Source organism: Panicum virgatum, chromosome 6K, assembly GCF_016808335.1.
Source record: "Panicum virgatum strain AP13 chromosome 6K, P.virgatum_v5, whole genome shotgun sequence".
In the NCBI taxonomy this organism is placed as follows: Eukaryota; Viridiplantae; Streptophyta; class Magnoliopsida; order Poales; family Poaceae; genus Panicum; species Panicum virgatum.
This window is the reverse complement of record NC_053141.1, coordinates 38090858-38109731: the sequence shown is the minus strand read 5'-3', so window position 1 is coordinate 38109731 and position 18874 is coordinate 38090858. Positions and strand designations below refer to the sequence as shown.

General features: G+C 45.9%; 1 protein-coding gene across 1 annotated transcript; it reads right to left on the bottom strand.

Moving 5' to 3' along the window:
- Positions 1–715: 715 nt before the first annotated feature.
- Positions 716–1614, bottom strand: LOC120712509 (protein GLUTAMINE DUMPER 3-like). The gene has a single exon (XM_039998310.1). The coding sequence runs from the start codon at positions 1494–1496 to the stop codon at positions 990–992; it is 507 nt and encodes a 168-aa protein (XP_039854244.1). The 5' UTR covers positions 1497–1614; the 3' UTR covers positions 716–989.
- Positions 1615–18874: the final 17260 nt, after the last annotated feature.

Sequence of the window (18874 nt, the reverse complement as noted above, 5' to 3'; positions counted from 1 at the left end):
CAATTATTACGAAAATTTGCAGTTAAAAAAGTAACACTTCATTGATAGATGGGCTCAGGAAATGAAGCAACCAGGACAAATTTAATTTAGTGCAGGTCATCTCCTAATAGCAGCACTGTTCTTTTTTTCAGGAGCTGTTTTCTTCGTGGAAACTTACCACTCTGAAATTTTTGTTTTGATCCACCACACTAGCTCGTGCAGCTCGGTAAATCTGGCTGAAAACCTCATGTCACCATCATGGTGTGTATATCTCACATCTCCTTCAAGAACCTGTTCATCATTATACCCTGTCTTCAGAATTAGGCTGATCGGATATACTGAAAACAACAATACCACCGCCACAATGAAACAGCTGCTGAATTCTTTATCTTCTTTTCTAAAAAAAGGGAGAATATTTGCACTATTGTTAGTTGCTGCTGACCTGATCATAATATTCGCAATCATGAGAATTTGCCCATCGACGCACCGCGTCCGGCGTCCTACCTGAAACAAGTAATCCTCATCCACCTTGGTCCCCGATTTACTCTACTGCCCCTACATGCAAAGTGCGTGCCCTACCTGATTCCCACTCCCACACCCACACACACGAATAGCCCAGTTGGCCACTGAAGAGGAGGGGAAAAAAAGAAAAAGAAAAAAATATTCCCATTTCCATTCACCAGAGAGCAAAAACAAAAAGCGACCAAGCACAAACTTTTCCCAAGAAACAAAAGCCTAAGCGAAGAAAGATCTGCTTCTCGATCATGATGCTGTAACTCCATTCCCATTATAGCAAAAATTACATTCAACTGAGCAAAATTACGGCCTCATCAGCCCCATTCTTCTCTGATCGTCATTGCAAAATTAAGTTACAGACAGACAGCCCCACAAAATTACGACTCCGGTCGGGGCTGTCTTGGAGATGGTTTAATTTTCAGCGCCACCAAAGCGCTCAGCTCTGAGCAAAACCAAAACAAACCTAAGCTAATTTTTTTTTTCAAAAGTGGAACTCACACCTCAGGGATGTGGTGCTCCTCTCTTTCTCTCCGGCTCTCGCTGTGCTCACCATTCTGCTCGGCATCCTTGATGCTTGCCATGGCGACTTCTTGCACCTTCTTCTCAGCCTCGTCATCGCTCTTGTTGCTTCGGTCTCCGAAAGAGGACGCCCTGCTCGACATGGGCGTGGCCAGGTACGTCGGCTTCACGTCCCCGGCCATGATCACCAGTATCTTCTCCTCCCATATAGGCGGCGGCAGGTCCGAGGCCGCCGGCTTCGCGCCGTCGGCGCCGGAGCCGTCCTCGTAGCCACGGCCGGCGCCGCCCTCCAGGTACCCGGAGAGCTTCCAGTAGGAGCACGCCAGGATGAGGAGGGCGAAGGCTATGAGGCCCAGCATCGCGGCAAGGCCGCCGAAGAGGTACGGCACCGGCGAGTGCCATGCGGAATGCGCGGCGCTGCCGGCGACCACGGCCTTCGCCGCCGCCGGCGCTGTCGCATTGAACCCTGCTCCTGGCCTCATTGTTTACTGCTGTTCCCGTACGCTTCTCCGATCTCGGGGCTTCTGGCTTTGGGTTCTTGAGAGCTTTTGAGCTCTGCTTTGCTAGCTGTAATGGTGTGTGAGACTGCAGTGCAGCGGGGTAGAGGGGGTTATTTATAAGGAGGGAAAGGGGGAAAGGAGGGAAATTTGGCACTGCTTGGGTGGATTTGCTAAAAGAAAATTAAAGCATAGAATAGATTATGAGGTCACTCTGCCACTTTTGAGAAAAGTTTATACTACACGGTCTTTGGGTTAGAAAATTGCGTCAAGGGGCTCCTCAAGGTATAGTATTTGCAATTTTGGACAACCAACCATGGGAGTTGGCACCGGGGTGGCCATGCAAAATGGAAAGGAAACCTGTTGTGCTCTATGTTTCCCCTTTAGGGCCACTTTTTGCTCCTTTTCTCAAATGTTTTGGGAGTATTCTAGCTTCTGAGGAGTATTTTTATTGGACCATGGGGGATGCACTTATCCACAAGAAATAGTGCATCTCCAACTTTGTTATTAAGTTGCTACAGGATAAGGGGCATCGCTATGTGTTATGTCGCACTGAGAAAAAAAAGAATATATAGAGCACCACACTTAAATAATAGGACTTTCATGTTGCTGGATTCGGCCTCAAGACAAGTTTAATTTACTCCCTGTTCCCAAATATAAGGCGTTCTGGAGTTTTTAGCACAAATTATGGCAATGCAAAAAAGAATCTCCTACCCCTAATCATCAAGCATTAGGACTCTATTTGGGTAACAAAATATGTGCTAATTAAAGTAGCATGCTCTTTCCCATGCACCTCCCCTACATGGCTACATGCACATCTTTCTGTTGGAAAAGACCCAAAAACAATGCACGATTAAGATGGTTGGGTCCACTCTCAAACTATAATGACTTATATTTGAGGATAAATTTTGAATTCCGAGATATCTTATATTTGAGGATAGAAGGAGTACACCATAACACACTTCCCAAACTTATAAACAAATTGATACCGATATAACACATTTATCGCGGTTCTCCTGAAATTTCATCTGTCACAGCAATTTAAATTACAAAATCTACACTTTTTTTAGGTTACACAGTACAACTCAGACACTCAACGCACGCACACTCACGCCCCTATGAATATACACGTATGTAAACCCTACCCCTGTGAGTATTTTCAGAGACTGAGCCGGCAAATTCTCGAGATTGACGAAGCCCACAGATGCCTCGCTATCGATGGGAACGTCGTCTACCACTGAATGCACAACTCCATTAAATCATGGAATATTCGCTTTCCACAGGGAGTCGAACCTAAAATCTGAGATGCTACCGAGGCCCTTGTAACCACTATTACCGCTTAGACGATTATTATGTAGCATGCTTCCGCTTAGACGATTATTACGTAGCATGCTTGTTTTTTACAATATGTCAGTGGTATACGCCGCACATTACTCATCTTCAAGTTACTTGTGAGCTGTAGTAGTGAAGCCAATTCTTCTCTTTTTCAGGGAACTTAAAAGAAGTCCCATGGCCACGTACTGGGTCTATTACTGTAGATCTTAACAATCTTGAACTGCACCATGATGCACTATTTTACAGAAACCTCACAGACAGCATTCCTGTCCCTCCCCAAATCTCTTCTCCTTTTTCCGGTGTTGCGCGCTGTCAATAATGTGGGATTCTGTTCACATTCTGCTTAGATACCTGGATACAATCTTATCCGGAGGAGAGGCTGGAGCACTCGGCCAACACTATAATTACTTTTTTGACGCGGGTCTTCAACCTTTGATGACTTTGAGGGGGCTATAAGATGCATGGAGGTTGGGACATTAGCAACTTGCTTTGGCCTTTATGGACAACTCTACTACCCATCATGTTGATCAGATCAATGCAATGATGAGCACAGCAACGGAAATGGATGGATTCTACTATTTTGTCCTGCTCCTTTTTGACCCTTTTAACCTCTGGTCGCTCTTGTTTATTTTCACTTGCATCGGTTAGTCCATGGGCTCTAGAAGAAAGCCTTTTCATCGTCCCTGGTGAATCCCCAATGTATTCCCAAGCGTACGCCTATCACACAACGGCAACAGATATATGAAGATCTTTCTTGCTGGTGTAACGTGCTCAATTGACAATTGCTACATAGGCCCCTTGAGGAGGTCTTCAGCTTTGGCTCCTTCAGCAGCTTCTGTTGGAGCCCTACCAAACACGAGGAGGAGGTGAAGGGGCTCCACCGAAACATGTGAGAGCCATTCTTAAGGCTTTGCCTATAGGATGTGTATAGGATGGTGGAGCAGACGGAGCCACAAAAACTAAACTAGCTCCACCTGTTCCAACTCCGACTCATAAGGGCCTATAGTAACAGCGTATTTACTTCAATCAAGAGGAGGAATTTCGAACAAAAGGAAACAAAAAGTAAAGGTTAGAAATACCTATATAAATGACCAAGCAGGCGAGCTCGAGATGGGGCCAAACTTTTGAGCCAAACTTTTGACCAGTGACAAATAAACCCAAGCACCATACCTAAAATTTACCGTCGTCTACATGTTCGTGCTGCCGGCATATCCCGTGCATATGCCATTGACGGCGAAGGACAGGAGCTAGTGAGCCCCAGGCGCTCAACCACTCCGCCCGGCACGGCACACTGGCCGGCACCCCGCGCCCCTGACCCCCAGCGCACGTCCGGTCCGGTCACCCAGATCACAGGCGCTTCCGACTTCCGAGGCTCCGCCCCGAGCACGGTGTAGCACTAGACCGGGCTGCGTTGCAGCTAGCTCCAGCGCCCCGCCGGCGGCCGGCCGAGGGGACGCGGCTCCACTGGCCACCGGCGAGGCGGCGGGCACGAGTGCGCGCGGCGTCGCGTCGGAATGGACGTCGGGGCGGTTCCGCGCGGGACGTGGTGGCCGCGCGAATATTACGTCGTGTCAGCCGTGGCCCTGTGGGGGGATGGGATCGCCGCCGCCGTCGCCCTCCTCTCCTCGGAGGGAGACCGCGCGCGCGCCGTGCCCCTCGATCGGGCCCCGCGGCGGTCCGCCATTATTCCGGCGCCGGGGGTCCGATCAGTCGCCTCCGGGAGATTCCCTGCCGCCGCCGGGAGCCCGCCCGATCTCGCGTCCGCGCGCACGCCACGGCAGATCAGCCTACGCCTTGGTGCCGGCCTGGGCTCACCTGGCGCCGGGCGCCTAGTGCGCGCCGCGTACGTAGGACGGCACAGCGGCGGCAGCAGCCGGAGGTAATGGAGCGAGGTCCATCTAATCGTCACGCTGTAATCGTGATGGTACCTCATGTATGGGTATGTGCTCGCTCCGGTCCCACGATTGGGGTTTGCCGGTTTTAGAGTGAGATCTCATCCATCTCTTTTAGCGGCGACGCATACACGGCGCATTATTATCACTGCCACGTTTCACGCTGTGATTGGTTTAACCCCGGTAACAGGCGTTCCCGTGTCCATGGTGGTGGCCGGGGTTCACTACCGTAGTTAAACCGTAATGAACTTCGTTCTGATATATGTCAGCTGTTGCTGGCTAGCTTTTCTGCATTGACCACCACCTGCTGCAGCTGCAGCTGCACGACACTTGCGCATGGGCCCCGCAGTGCACAATAATCTTGGGCTCCACCAGCGTAATCTTGTCTTCGCTCTGCTCATTGTACTCGACCGGAAAATTATCGTTTACAACCCTTGGCTTCTCGCATATCTGTCGCTGAGGAAAAAAGTATATAGCGAGTGATAATTTTTTTAGGGAAATAGGGTGAAATAATTCCGATTACCCACTCGGCCCACCGCTTTGTGGCCTGTCTGCTGCCAACTCTGATCTCCCCCTCTACTCGCTTGATGAACGATGATGATGATGGGCCCCACTTCTTTCCCGACGCTGCACCCACCGCCATCGTCACTTCGCGCCATGCAAAAGGCTATTCGTTTGCAGCCGAATGTGCGAGTAAACTTCCGCGACATGACAAAAGGCAACCTTATTGTACCCCCGCATTGCACACAAGCAATTTCGCATGCAGTTTCTTGGGGGGTAAAAATCGAAGCATGGCTCACTTTTTGGTATTTGGAATGAAACACTATTCTGAGATGATAGATGTGACTTCAAAAAATAAAAGGTTGCCGGATGACTTCTTTTCCTACAATATAACATTGCTAAAGAAATACTATTAAAGTATGCATTATGTCAAAGGATGATGTTTATAAGAGAGGGCGTGTATAACCACTTTTTGATGGTTTTGATTGCTGCAATTAAAGTTCCGAACTTCTTCATGCACTTCACATGTGTATATGTGTAATTTGGACATTTTCAGATGGTAAAAAGTAAAAACAAGCTAGCAACAAAGAGTAGCTTAACTACCAATAGTTTCAGAAAAAAACATTGACCATTTATAGAGTTAATAATATGTATTCAGTAAATGCATCCGTTAGACTAAAGAAATCTTCCTTCTAAACCTACATACATATATATGATGTGTGCATGCTGTCCTCAAGCACCACATGTTGACCTGGGTTATCGCCACCAATTTATAGACGTATAAAAAGAAACACCTTTCACCGGTGGCATGTGTAAGATACTGGCAATGACAGTACCTTGTTTAAACCGTAAAACCCTATTTTGAACGCAAGTGTACAACTGAAAGAGTATCATTCATAGATTCCTCGAACAATTTGTTTTAATGTTAAAATGTCGAAGAAAATAAGTTGATTATGCATCTGTTGTTTAAATGTGCTGTGGCTAGACCCCAAACGGCCGGGTTTGGGAATTGGGAATATGATTCAGAGTTCCTGGGGATATGTAGGAACTGGAAGTAGCTATGAATCTGTAGCGAATAAATGGCTTAATTAGTAGGAAAAAACTATTTGATGACAAATGTAGTTTGCATTGATGTTGTAATAATGTGGATTGTATGGCATACAAGAAATAATTTTATTTTCCTTAACAGAGCTCACAGGACATCAAGATGATTCTAAGGATACCAGTAGTTTATAAGGCTGGTTTTCTTGATCTATAAACTGCCTTAACACTCTATTTTCTACAAATGAGGCTGTGCCTTTAGTTCTAAAATAGTTGATATATAGCTGAACCGAAGGAGTGCAGTTGTCTGTTGTGAGCTTAGCTCATATGTGTTGGAATCCATTTGGCTAGCTAATGGTTCCCACAAAGGTTGGCTACATCACATTATTTGGCCCTCGCTTTTGCCCGCAGAAAAGATTTGGCCATCATGAGCACGCAGAAGTGAAATATGCGCGGACGCTGGGTGCAAGCTAGGTTTGCTGCATTGGATAACCACAAGCAGCTCTGCATAAATATGACTTTGGAAAGCTAGCATCGACATCTTTTTGCACTAGCCAGTGGAATGGTTGGGCTCTTAAACCAGCAGCTAATTAGTCACTGTCAGTTCAGTGTCACCTCACGGCAAACCAATCTCCCAATTAAGGGCAAAGCCAACGAGAAGGAGATGAGCTAGCTGAGCACACAACAATGGCCCGGAAATACGGAACCGTGTACTTGTTCCGGTGAACTGACCATGTTTCCTAACCATATATACTCATGTTGGGTACCATGATTAGGGGCACCAGGGGACTAAAACCGTCTTAAAACGCAAACACATGCTGGACAACCAGTTCCACGAAGGCCTGCAGCCTCCTTCTAATCTGGAAGAAATAAAAGGACTCAAAGAAGCCCAGCACGCGGCCCACGTACGCAGTGAGGCCCGTCCGCACCCCCCTCGGACCCGTGGGGTGATCTCCGCCTCGCTCGAGGGCTCCCCGCCGAAGTCCTCGACCGCGCCTCGCGCCTCCGCCTCGCTCGAGGGTAGCGAGCCTGCCCTCGAGAAAGCCGATCGTCTACGCCCTAAGGAGCTGAGCAGCCGGACCCCCTGGGGTCCGCCTCTATCTCACCAGATCAATGGTCCCGGACCCGCTTCCCGCTCGGGGACGGGTCCGTTGTCACCACGTGTCCCAGAGATGGAAATGCTCGGCACCTGTGGCCGAGGACCCGGACCCCCGCAGATGGGTCCGGGACTCCCACGTGCCTATCCGGACCCCCGTGAGCTCTCGGCTCAGTTAGCTGCTCGAGAGGGTGTAGGGTCGAGATGGCGGACTAGAGGGGGGGTGAATAGTCCTTTCTAAAACTAATTGCGCCGGCTAACCGAAACAAATGCGGAATTGAAACTATTCGCTTAGCCAAGACTTCACCCCTCTAACTATGACTCTAAGGCACCTCCAAAAAGGATCCTACACAAAGCAAATGGAGTGCCAAGCTAGTATGAGCTCTCCTAACAATTCTAATGCCAAGTCACACAAGCCTAAGCACTAGTGCTTCACAAACCGGGGGAGCTCCTACACAATTCTAATGAGCAAAAGCACAAAGCCAACCTAAGCTCACTAGATGCTCAAGGACAAGGATACACAATCCAAATCCAAGAGCTCAACTTGCTTAGCTACACAATCTAAGCAAGAGCAACTAATTAAGCTACACAAGCTAACTAGTTACACTAGGATCTCTACTTCTAGCTACACAAGCAAGAAGATGATTAACAAGCTACACAAGCTAACTAATCACTAGAGAGCGACTACACAAGCACAAGATATAGATGAATGTAAACACAAGACTTGTGATTTGGAGAATGCAAACCACCGAGAAGAGTAGACAAGATTGACACGGTGATTTTTATCCCGAGGTTCACTTGGTTGCTACCAAGCTAATCCCCGTTGAGACAAGCTCCAAGGTTGCCGCCGATCCTCTTGCTAGTGGTGACTCTCAAGTCACACTCTCCCACGTGGAGTGCTCACACCGAGCTCTAGCACATGATCTGGCCGAACCACTTGTTGCTCTTCGCGTCTCGCTCAACTAGAGTTGCTCTTCGCGGCTCCCGCGGGGTGAGCACAATACCCCTCACAATCTCTTCTCCGGAGCACCGCACAATCTTCTTGCGGGCTTCAACGGAGTCTCTTGCCACCAAGCCGTCTAGGAGGTGGCAACCTCCAAGAGTAACAAGCACACCGGCTTGCAACACGATCACCTAGTGCCACTCGATGCAATCTCTCAAAGCAATCGCACTAGAATCGCTCTCTCACTTGATCGGATGATTACTATCAAGTTAGAGTGAGTAGAGGGCTCTCAAGCACTCTCACACATGGACACCAAGTCCCCAAGGTGCTCAGCACCTTCAAATGGCCGGCCACACCCTCTATTTATAGAGGGAGGCCCCAAACTAGCCGTTACACTCAAAACCCGTGAAAACAGAGTTTTCGCGGACTGTCCGCCTCATAAAAACCGGACTGTCCGCCATTCAAAACCAACGGCTAGAACTGCAATGATTATGTGTCAGAGTCGACCGTTAGAGCCCCGGGCGGACTGTCCGCACCCTTGGGGCGGACCGTCCGCGGTTCAAAACTTTGAACCAACCGATTTGCAAACGTCTCTGACTAAATCTGGAAGTGACCGGCGGACTGTCCGCTCCCCAGGGGCGGACTGTCCGCAGTTAAAAAAGTGAGCACACACAGAAACCGCAGTGTTTCTGTCCCAGAATTTTCAGTAGGAGGCGGACCGTCCGCCCCTAAGGACCGGACGGTCCGCAATTCATTTTGGACACCCAAGACAGAACTACCAAGTTTCTGCGCCCGTTTCAGCTTTTAAAGGCGGACCGTCCGCCCCCATGGACCGGACGGTCCGCAGTTCATTTTGGACCACCAACAGAGCCAAAAACGGCTCTGTTAGAGCTCATCCGAGATAACGGCGGACCGTCCGGCCCCCATGGGCGGACCGTCCGCAGGTCTATTTCCAGCAGAAATGTACTTCGGTAAATCGGCCATAACTCTTAGCTCCGATGTCCAAATTAGGTGATCCTGGACTCTATGGAAAGCTAATTCAGAGGGCTACACAACCCAACTGAATACTTGATCCAAAACACAATGGATCAAAGCAGTATTCCACTCCAATGGACAACCTAATTTCCGGAGAAAATCGAAAAACCTTTCTTGCTTCCTAAAGTTGATCAACATCAACTCCAACTCTTTCTCCTTTGCAAATGTGCCAACACCACTACGTGAACAACACCATGTGCATGTGTGTTAGCATTTCACAATCATTTTCAAAGGATTTTCACTTGATCTCACCACGCCACTCGATTCTAGCAACATCGCAATGTTAGATCGCTCAAGTGGCACTAGATGACCGATATGCAAACAAGTTTGCCCCTCTTGATAGTCCGGTCATGCACTTCTCTACACAACTTTTGACCGGTGAAATGAAATGCCCTACAAGTCATACCTTTGCCTTGCGCATTTCATTTCATCTTCCCAAATGTTGATGCCACACAAGCACCAAACTCCATCAAGCCTTTTGATCATCTTCATGAGTCAACACTTGGCTTGATCTTCCTTGAATGATATGATCCACTCCATATCATTATATGACCTCTTTGGTCCATCGATCTTGACCTTCCTCGCTCTTCACCGTTGCCTTGGTCCATCGGCGCCAAATCTTGCCCAAGCTTCACCGCCTCGCGGTCCCTCGCTTCAAAGCCTTGACTTGCCCTTCTCCATTGCAACCGGTCCATCAAGCCAAGCCTTGTCTTGATCTTCTCCACTTTGGTCACATAACTCCATGTCATGTCTCATATGCAATGAGCTCCTCGATCACACTATATGAGCATAGCATCAACACTTAGCCATTTCTCCTCCATGGCACATGTTGCTCATACTAGTGTCTTTGTGTGGACTAATCTCCTGTGTATCTCAACATAAACACTTATTAGTCCACATAAGTTGTCACTCAATTACCAAAACCAAACAAGGGCCTTTCAGAGGGGTCCGGAGCCGACATGTGTCACGCGGACGCGGGCGCGGGCACAAGCCTTCCGCTGAAAGCTCCCTCACCAACCCGTATTAAGTGCGAGTGGTTGAGGCGTGCTCTTCTGACGCTGGGCAAAGCCACCACTCGACAGAAAGGACAAATAGTCATTCCACTCACCCGCCCGCTGTGGGAAGGCATTAATGCCAACCACTTCTCCACAGCGCCTGGGTCTGACGGTGCCAGGCCGCCATCCCCCACAGTGGCTGTGACCGGAGTCTTGTCCGCCAACTCCGGTCACTGCTCTACCATTCCGGACGCTGTGACGACACCGTGGGAACCTGTCACGCAGTGCAAGACGTGCTCGGCACTGCTCCGGCTACTATGCTGCCAACTCCCCATGCCTCTTTCATAATTTCCCTTCCGCGGAACACCCGAACGGCATGGGCACGACTCTCGGAAGCGACTCTGGCCTTGACCAAGGACGATGCCTAGGATAACAGCCACGTCCGGCGCCATACCCCACAGTGTACTTCCCACAGTGCACGACCACTGCACCCCCGCAATTCAGGGAAAAGACGACGACTTTCATGACCCCCTGTGCATGTACACTGTCCCTCCTTGTGTCTATAAAAGAAGGAGGCGGGCGTTCCCTTAGGGGGGTCGGCCCATTCGGTAGGACACAACGCTTCGCACTACTAGCAGAGCACACACGCTCCTCTGAACCCCGATATTGGCACTCGCCTCAATCAACTACTTCTCTAGCAGAGACTTGGGAGCTTCCCTCCCTCTCTCGCCTCGCCTGTACCCCCTACTACAGGCACCCCCGGTGCAAGATAGTACAGTGCTCTCGCACACCCCCTTGCTGGACATACGGCCCCACGGCCGGAACTAGGATAAACCCGTGCATTACTGTGTTGACTCTTGCATCAACATCTGGGACGAGGAACACGCAGCATCATCACTGGTTGGGTCCAGACCGCCGGGTCAGGGCACCGACAACTCCTTTGTTTTTTTTCGAAACACAATGCAAACACTCACAAACGTATGTATACTCATCCCTATGAATACACGCATGCAAATGCGAGCACCGGTGCCGAGTCGAGGATTCGTACCCTAGTGGGCAGGTTCCACCACAAGGAACCTTACCAGCCGAGCTACACTCAGTTCGATGTATACTCCTTTGTTAAATCAGAATCTTGCACTAAATTATTTTTTGTTGTTTTTCGTCATATTCAAGGTATTTGTTTATACATGTGTAGCCATCCAGCATACATATATTTTTACTGGTCTCTGATCGACACATTCTAAACCATATAACTGAGAGAAAGACAAAGATATCGAAATATGTAAATTAATATTTCGGTGAAAAGCATATGTGTAGTGATGTATGACAGAGGAATTCCTTGTTAAATTTGTTATAATGACATATGGGAGTAATTTAGAATAGCATATATTTCTGCTGTTTTGGTTATTTTTTATAATAGTTGAGGTGACTTGGAAACGGGTGTTGTGGACTTGTTTTTTAATAGGAGGTGGAACTGGGATACTTTTTTTTGCTTTTCACAAGAAAATTTAAGTATATTAGATCTATTGCTTGATAGTAAGATTTTCAGTGACAGTAATATTCTGCTTCTTAGTAATGCTCCGCCTCCGCGCTGCATGCTGAGGGATGATGCGTCTGAGTCCAACTGAAACTGCACTGCCCGACTGCCGGCATATGCGAGATCAGATCAGATGTCCCACGACGTAACCATTAGTAAGGCAACGTAATTCTGTTGATTCATCATCAGTGACAAGGCTAGGAACAGATTCGAGTTGCCAATCACTCCATCTTTGCTTCACGGCAGTCTCGTCTGAAACCTCTGTCCTCTGACATGTCGAATTGCGGATGGGCCTGACCACCAAAAGGCCCAGCCTGTTATCAAATCAGTTAGCTCTTGTCCGGTGGTTATCGTATAAGATGTGCTGATTCACTTCTGTGCCATTGGATTGTTGCTGATATAGCGAGATCGTAGCCTCAATAGTCACGTACAGGCACGAAAACGAGCTTCGTTCCAGCAAACACCGTGCATATTGGTCTGCTCAAGCACACGAGGGTTGCCAAAAAAACTGGCTTGGATGATTTGGCTGTATAAGTAGGCCATCATTCCAAACATGCCCCAAAATATTAGCGCACGGTGCATCTGAATTCCGGAGGCTGCTGCTATTTAATTTGCGCCGAATGTGCGAGACATCTCTGTTTCATCCATCATCAGTATTTCATCATTCTATTCAGTGGGAGCATGCTTTCATTATCTCGTAAATCAGAATGTGAACTGAAGAAGAAGTCTGCATCTGAAAATGTGATGGGGGTATGTGCGCATATGCACAGAAATTTCACTCTAGCTCTATGTTTTCGCCAAGTGCCGAAAAAGAAGAGAGTGACAGAATTGTTGTTTACTCTTATTGCCGCGTCAGTGTACGAATTTGATTGATAAACCTTTGCTTTTCTAAAAGAAAGGTATTGTATAATGCATCTGTGCATGCATCTCCCTAGACTTGATATGTGTGTCTCTGTTTTCTGAAGATGTTATATGGTAGCACCTAGCTAGTTTTATATTATTTTTTCCACTTGAGATATCTCTAACAGATTGTGTACTCCCGTAAAGTTTATATGATGGCTTCTTTACTGATGCTCATGATCTTAAATATGACAATATTGTATTTATAACTACACTTCCGAATTCCAAGATTGGCAAATAAAAGCAAAGTAAAAGCAAATAAAGGGCTTCTTTTCAGCTAGTGGAGGTGCTATTAGGATTAGATGATGCCAAAGGGAATATTGCAACGATTCGAGATGGCCATTTTATTTTCATGGGAGCATTCCTGTGAGTCCTGCTTCTGTTTGTCTTGACATATCCTGTGAGTCCCCCTCGAGCAAAATTAACGCAAAGGTAAACATGAACACTTAAGCCCTACCTATCCGACTTTTCAAGTCTTTCTCTAAAAAACTTGTTCGTAAAATAGCAAAAAATATTTTAATCATATGAATCTCAATACAATATTTCAAGGATAAGATCACGCACTTTCAACTCTAGTCTTAGACTAAAACCACAAAAGGGGACACAATATCTACTTTTATCAACTTGAAAGTTCAGTTTGATCTATTGTACCCTGATTTCCATCAAACCAAAAGAGGTACAACGGCTTGCATCAGATATGCAGCGCACATATTTACCAGTGTGGCTTGCATAAAAAATGTATCAAAATTACCCACCACTGTCATTATGAAAAAAAATCTAAAGTAACCTACTAATCTTCATATTAATTACCCACCTATGCCATTATAAATAATACAAATAACCCCCCAAACTTGCATATAAATTATCCAATTATATTATTATAATAAGCTAAAATAACCTCTAAATCTGAATCTAAAGTATATAATTATAACAAAATATTAAACTGCACCAATATAATATTCTAAATTATTAACATATTATTTATATTGGCGCTATTTAGCATGTTGGCTGCTAAATAAGTATCCAGCTCACCAGGGAGCCAAAACCGGAAAAAAACACGCGATAGGGAGCCAAACCCAGAAAAGGTATTCCTGAAACTGGAAAAAGTATTCCTGAAATCGGAAAATTGTTATTTCAACAAAAAACCAACATTTTTAAACCGGAAAATTGTTATCTCAACCGGAAAAAACACGCCACACCTCTAGATAGGGAATTCAAACCGGAAAAGGTATTCCTGAAATCGGAAAATTGTTATATAAAACCGGAAAATTATCCGAAATAGGCTAAAACGGAAAAACAAAGATCCCATAACTGGAAACGTGTTATTGTAACAGAAAAATCATAATTTTCTAGTTGGACCTAATTTTTCAGTCAGGTCCTTTTACCTTCCTGGTTGCCTAAATTTTCTTGTCTCATAGCCCAATTTTCGGTTAGGGTTTTTTAATTTTCCGGCCATGTGTTGGGGATCGCCCCCTCGCGAAGGTAGCGAGATCCGAAGGTGTCGCGAAGATTGCCACACCCGCTGACAAACAGAGCCTTTCTTCTGTGTCTCTTGCAAAATAACAGGGACACTCAAGCACTAAAGGCACCAAAGGTTGGTGTAACTGATCAAGACCGCATTCCTGAAGGCGATGATGGGAACCTTCGGGTGCGCCAGACAATCTGGAAGCACAAGGCAATACAGGCGGAGCTCCGCGAGGAGCGCCGAAGGTCCCCGCCGAAGATTGTCAAGCAACGTGAAGCATGTGATTTGGGTAGGAGTGTACAAGTCGAACTGTCTTACCCCGGAAAATTACCAAATACCCCTAATGTAATCTCTTGACCTCCGGGAAAACCGGAGGCGCATTCTTGGAATGTTGTAATAAGGTTGGGGGTATAAATAGCCCCCTACCCAAATGTTGTACGGGGTTGAACATTCTGAGAATTATAGTGCAATTGCGATTGTGCGAATAGTTTCATTGTGTTTTACTTAATTCAGTACCTTCGCTTTTCTCTCTTTGTCTGGTGATCGAGCCACAAGATCCCAACACCATGACTCAGCTAAATTTTCCGGCCACTTAGACCTAATTCAGGTTTGAACCTCTTAATTTTCCGATTGCAGGATGAATGGCCATGAGGCAGCTAAATTTTCCAATCACCTAGACCTATTTCCGGTTTGCCTCTTAATTTTCCGGTTGCAGGATGGATGCTAGTTGGGCTTGGGTCAGTGCACTAAATAACTTATTCAGCATCCTGGGTGCTAAATAGAGAATGCATTATATTATTGTTTATATAAAAAATACTAGCCACGATATGTGTCACATGTATTCATGTATAATGGAAGAGATAAGAATATCAATCCAAAATATATATCAAACACACATGGAGGTGTGATGCAAAATCAAATTTATTGCAACTAGATAATGATAAATACATATATTTTAGAGTACATGTTAGAATATTTAATAGATAAAACATGACCTGAGATAGATAATTATAATTATTAACTATAACTTTATTTTTATATCAATTGTAATGTAATTAGTCCATGTGGGAGCATGGTTTGATAGGCTAGTGACATCAAATCACGTATAAGAACATTGGTTGTAGTTGTTAACATAATTATAAATATACTACATTGTGTTATATTTAAAAGAAAAGGAATAGATCGCATTCGCAATATTGTGAAGATCTACGCGTTTGAGATAGCACTATAATTGAGGCTTTTTCTTTTGAGATAGCACTATAAATGAACTGCTAAAGTTGTAGGAGGTACTGAAACTCGATCCGCGATAAGGTTTTACTTAACCATCAACACCAAGCAATGCATAATTACAGAGTTCCATCAGCAGCGGCTTCTCCAGAGACGACAAATGGCACTACTAGAAAACAGGCCAAAGGTCCTGGTCAAAGGTACCAGCTGCTGTTGCAACCGGTACTAATGCCACGCATCAGTACCGGCTGCAAAAGCAGTTGGTACCTTTGGCCAGCGGCGATCAAAGGTAAGGTGTTTGGTACCGGGTTAAAGCATCACCCGGTACCAAAACTTCAGTATAGGAACCGGTTAGTGCCACCAACCGGTACCAAAAGCACAAGGAGGAATAGGTACCGGTTGGTGGAACTAACCGGTGCCTAAAGGGTGGACAATGGCACCGGATTTTGCCATGGCCCGGTGCCGCCACGTGCCCACAACAAAGGCACCGGTTAGTAACATCAACCGGTGCCTATGCCTTTTGTTTGGCACCGGTTGTTGAGCACCAACCGGTGCCTTTGAGCCACGCCTATAAATAACCCAACCCCTCCCCCCTCCAAGCTGCCGTGAACTCACTGTTCATGGAGCTGAGTGAGGGGAGGGGAGGCGAATTTTTGTTTTTTTTTTCAAAAAAGGTTAGTTATTTTTCTCCATAACTTAGCAATTGGTTTTTAGAAGCAGTTATCATTTAATTTATTTGAAAAGTGAATAGTATCTATTTATTATAGTTATAAGCATTATCAATTATATATTTGAATTCAAATTTATTATAGTATGAATGTACTATTTGTACACTACAATGATGTATATAAATGTATTGTGGACCTAGATGAGTCGGCAATGGATGTACATGGTCGATCGGCGTTCAAAGGAGTTCTTTGATGGCGTGCATGAATTCATAGAAGCGGCCGAGAAACACAAGTATGGCGGTTTCGTTCGTTGTCCATGCAAATTCTGTAAGAATGAGAAGGATTACTCATCATCAAGAACCATCCATAGTCACTTATTCAATAGTGGTTTCATGCCGAACTACTATGTTTGGACCAAGCATGGAGAAAGAGGAATTGTGCTGGATAATAATGTAGAAGAAGAGGACATGATTCCTGACTTTGCAGCCAATTATAATTTCTTTTTCAACGACACTGCAATGGGTGAGCCTGAAGAAGATACTGAAGGATACGTTGTAGAAGATGATCTTGGTCAGATGCTACGCGAAGCTGAGGAAGGTTGCGAAACAGAAAAGGAATCGAGAGATCTGAAGCGTATGTTGGAGGACTACAGAACATTGTTGTACCCTGATTGCAAACAAGACCAAAAGAAGTTGGGTACCACATTGGAATTATTGCAATGGAAGACATCAAATGGTTTGTCTGACAAGGGATTCGAGGAGTTGCTGAAACTTATAAAAAACTTACTCCCTGAGGGTAACACCTTGCCGGAGACAACATACGAGGCAAAAAAAGTTGTTTGTCCTTTAGGATTAGGGGCACAGAAGATACATGCTTGTCCTAATGACTGCATCCTATATCGAGGTGAGTATGAAAATTTGGATTCATGCCCTATATGCAACGCATGCCGGTATAAGATCCCTCGAGATGATCCAGGTGATGTTGAGGGGATGCGTGTCAAGAAGAGGGTGCCTGCCAAGTGATGTGGTATTTTCCTCTAATACCACGTCTGAAACGTTTGTTCATGAACAAAATGAATGCTAAATTGATGCGATGGCACAAAGAAGAACGTAAGCAAGACAATATGTTGAGACACCCCGCTGATGGGTCGCAGTGGAGAAAAGTGGACAGAACATTCCCAACATTTGCAAATGATGCGAGGAATATATGGTTCGGCTTAAGTACGGATGTCATGAATCCTTTCGGTGAGCAGAGCAGTGGCCATAGTACCTGGCCTGTGACACTCTGTATATACAACCTTCCTCCCAGGTTGTGTATGAAGCGAAAATTCATTATGATGCCGGTGCTTATCCCCGGCCCGAAGCAACCCGGTAACGATATAGATGTGTATCTGAAACCACTGATTGAGGATCTTCTATTGTTGTGGAAAGATGAGGGTGTTCGTATGTGGGATGCGCACGCAGAGGATCATTTTAACCTGCGTGCATTGCTTTTCGTAACCACCAACGATTGGCCAGCACTAAGTAACCTCTCTGGACAATCCAATAAGGGTTATAGGGCATGCACCCATTGTTTAGAAGAAACCGACAGCATGTACCTCAAGCACTGTAGGAAGATCGTGTATATGGGTCATCGTCGATTTCTTCCGATCAAGCACCCATTAAGGAGGAGGCATGCTCACTACGATGGAAAGGCAGATCATCGTACCAAGCCTAGGCACCATTGTGGGAAAATGGTGTTTGAAATGGTCAAAGATATAAAAGTAGTATTCGGAAAAGGACCCAACAGCAAATCAGTGCAGAGTGACGACGGACGTGCACCTATGTGGAAGAAGAAAGTATTTTTTGGGAGTTACCTTATTGGGAAGTCTTAGACGTCTGCCACACAATTGATGTGATGCACCTAACAAAAAATCTTTGTGTGAACCTTCTAGGTTTCCTTGGTGTCTACGGTAAGGCAAATGATACATTGGAAGCGCGGCAAGATCTTCAACGTATGAAACAACGGGCCGCCCTACATCCAGAAAAAAGGGATAAATGACGTCATTATCTAGGTCCTGCGTGCTACACTCTTAGTAAGGAAGAGAAGCAAAATATGTTCGACTGTTTGAACAGTATCAAGGTCCCATCAGGCTACTCTTCGAATATAAAGAGGCTACTGAACTTGAAAGAGAAGAAATTCGCACACGTAAAGTCCCATGACTGTCACGTGTTGATGACGCAATTGATTCCAATTGCACTTAGAGGTATTCTACCAGCTAATGTTTGAGCAACAATCATAAAGCTATGCGCATTTCTCAACACAATTTCTCAGAAGGCAATCGATCCATCGAGTTTAAGCAGGCTACAAGAGGATGTTGTCCAAAGTTTAGTCAGTCTTGAAATGATATTTCCTCCATCATTCTTCAATATTATGACGCATCTTCTAGTTCACCTAGTCAAAGAGATTGGTATTCTCGGTCCTGTTTTCCTTCATAATATGTTCCCTTTTGAATGATACTTTGCAGTACTAAAGAAATACGTTCGTAATCGGGCTCGTCCAGAAGGAAGCATTGCAAAGGGTTACATCACAGAGGAGGTCATTGAATTTTGTGTCGACTATGTGGAAGAACTCTGCCCAATTGGGATTCCAGTATCACGTCATGGGGGGCGGCTGATTGGAAAGGGCACACTTGGAAGAAAATCAGTAAATGCCACAGATCATGCCACGTTGAGCAAAGCACATCTCA

Coding starts and splice junctions, on each gene's coding strand:
- LOC120712509 (XM_039998310.1), bottom strand. CDS start 1,496: ATGAGGCCAGGAGCAGGGTTCAATGCGACAGCGCCGGCGGCGGCGAAG.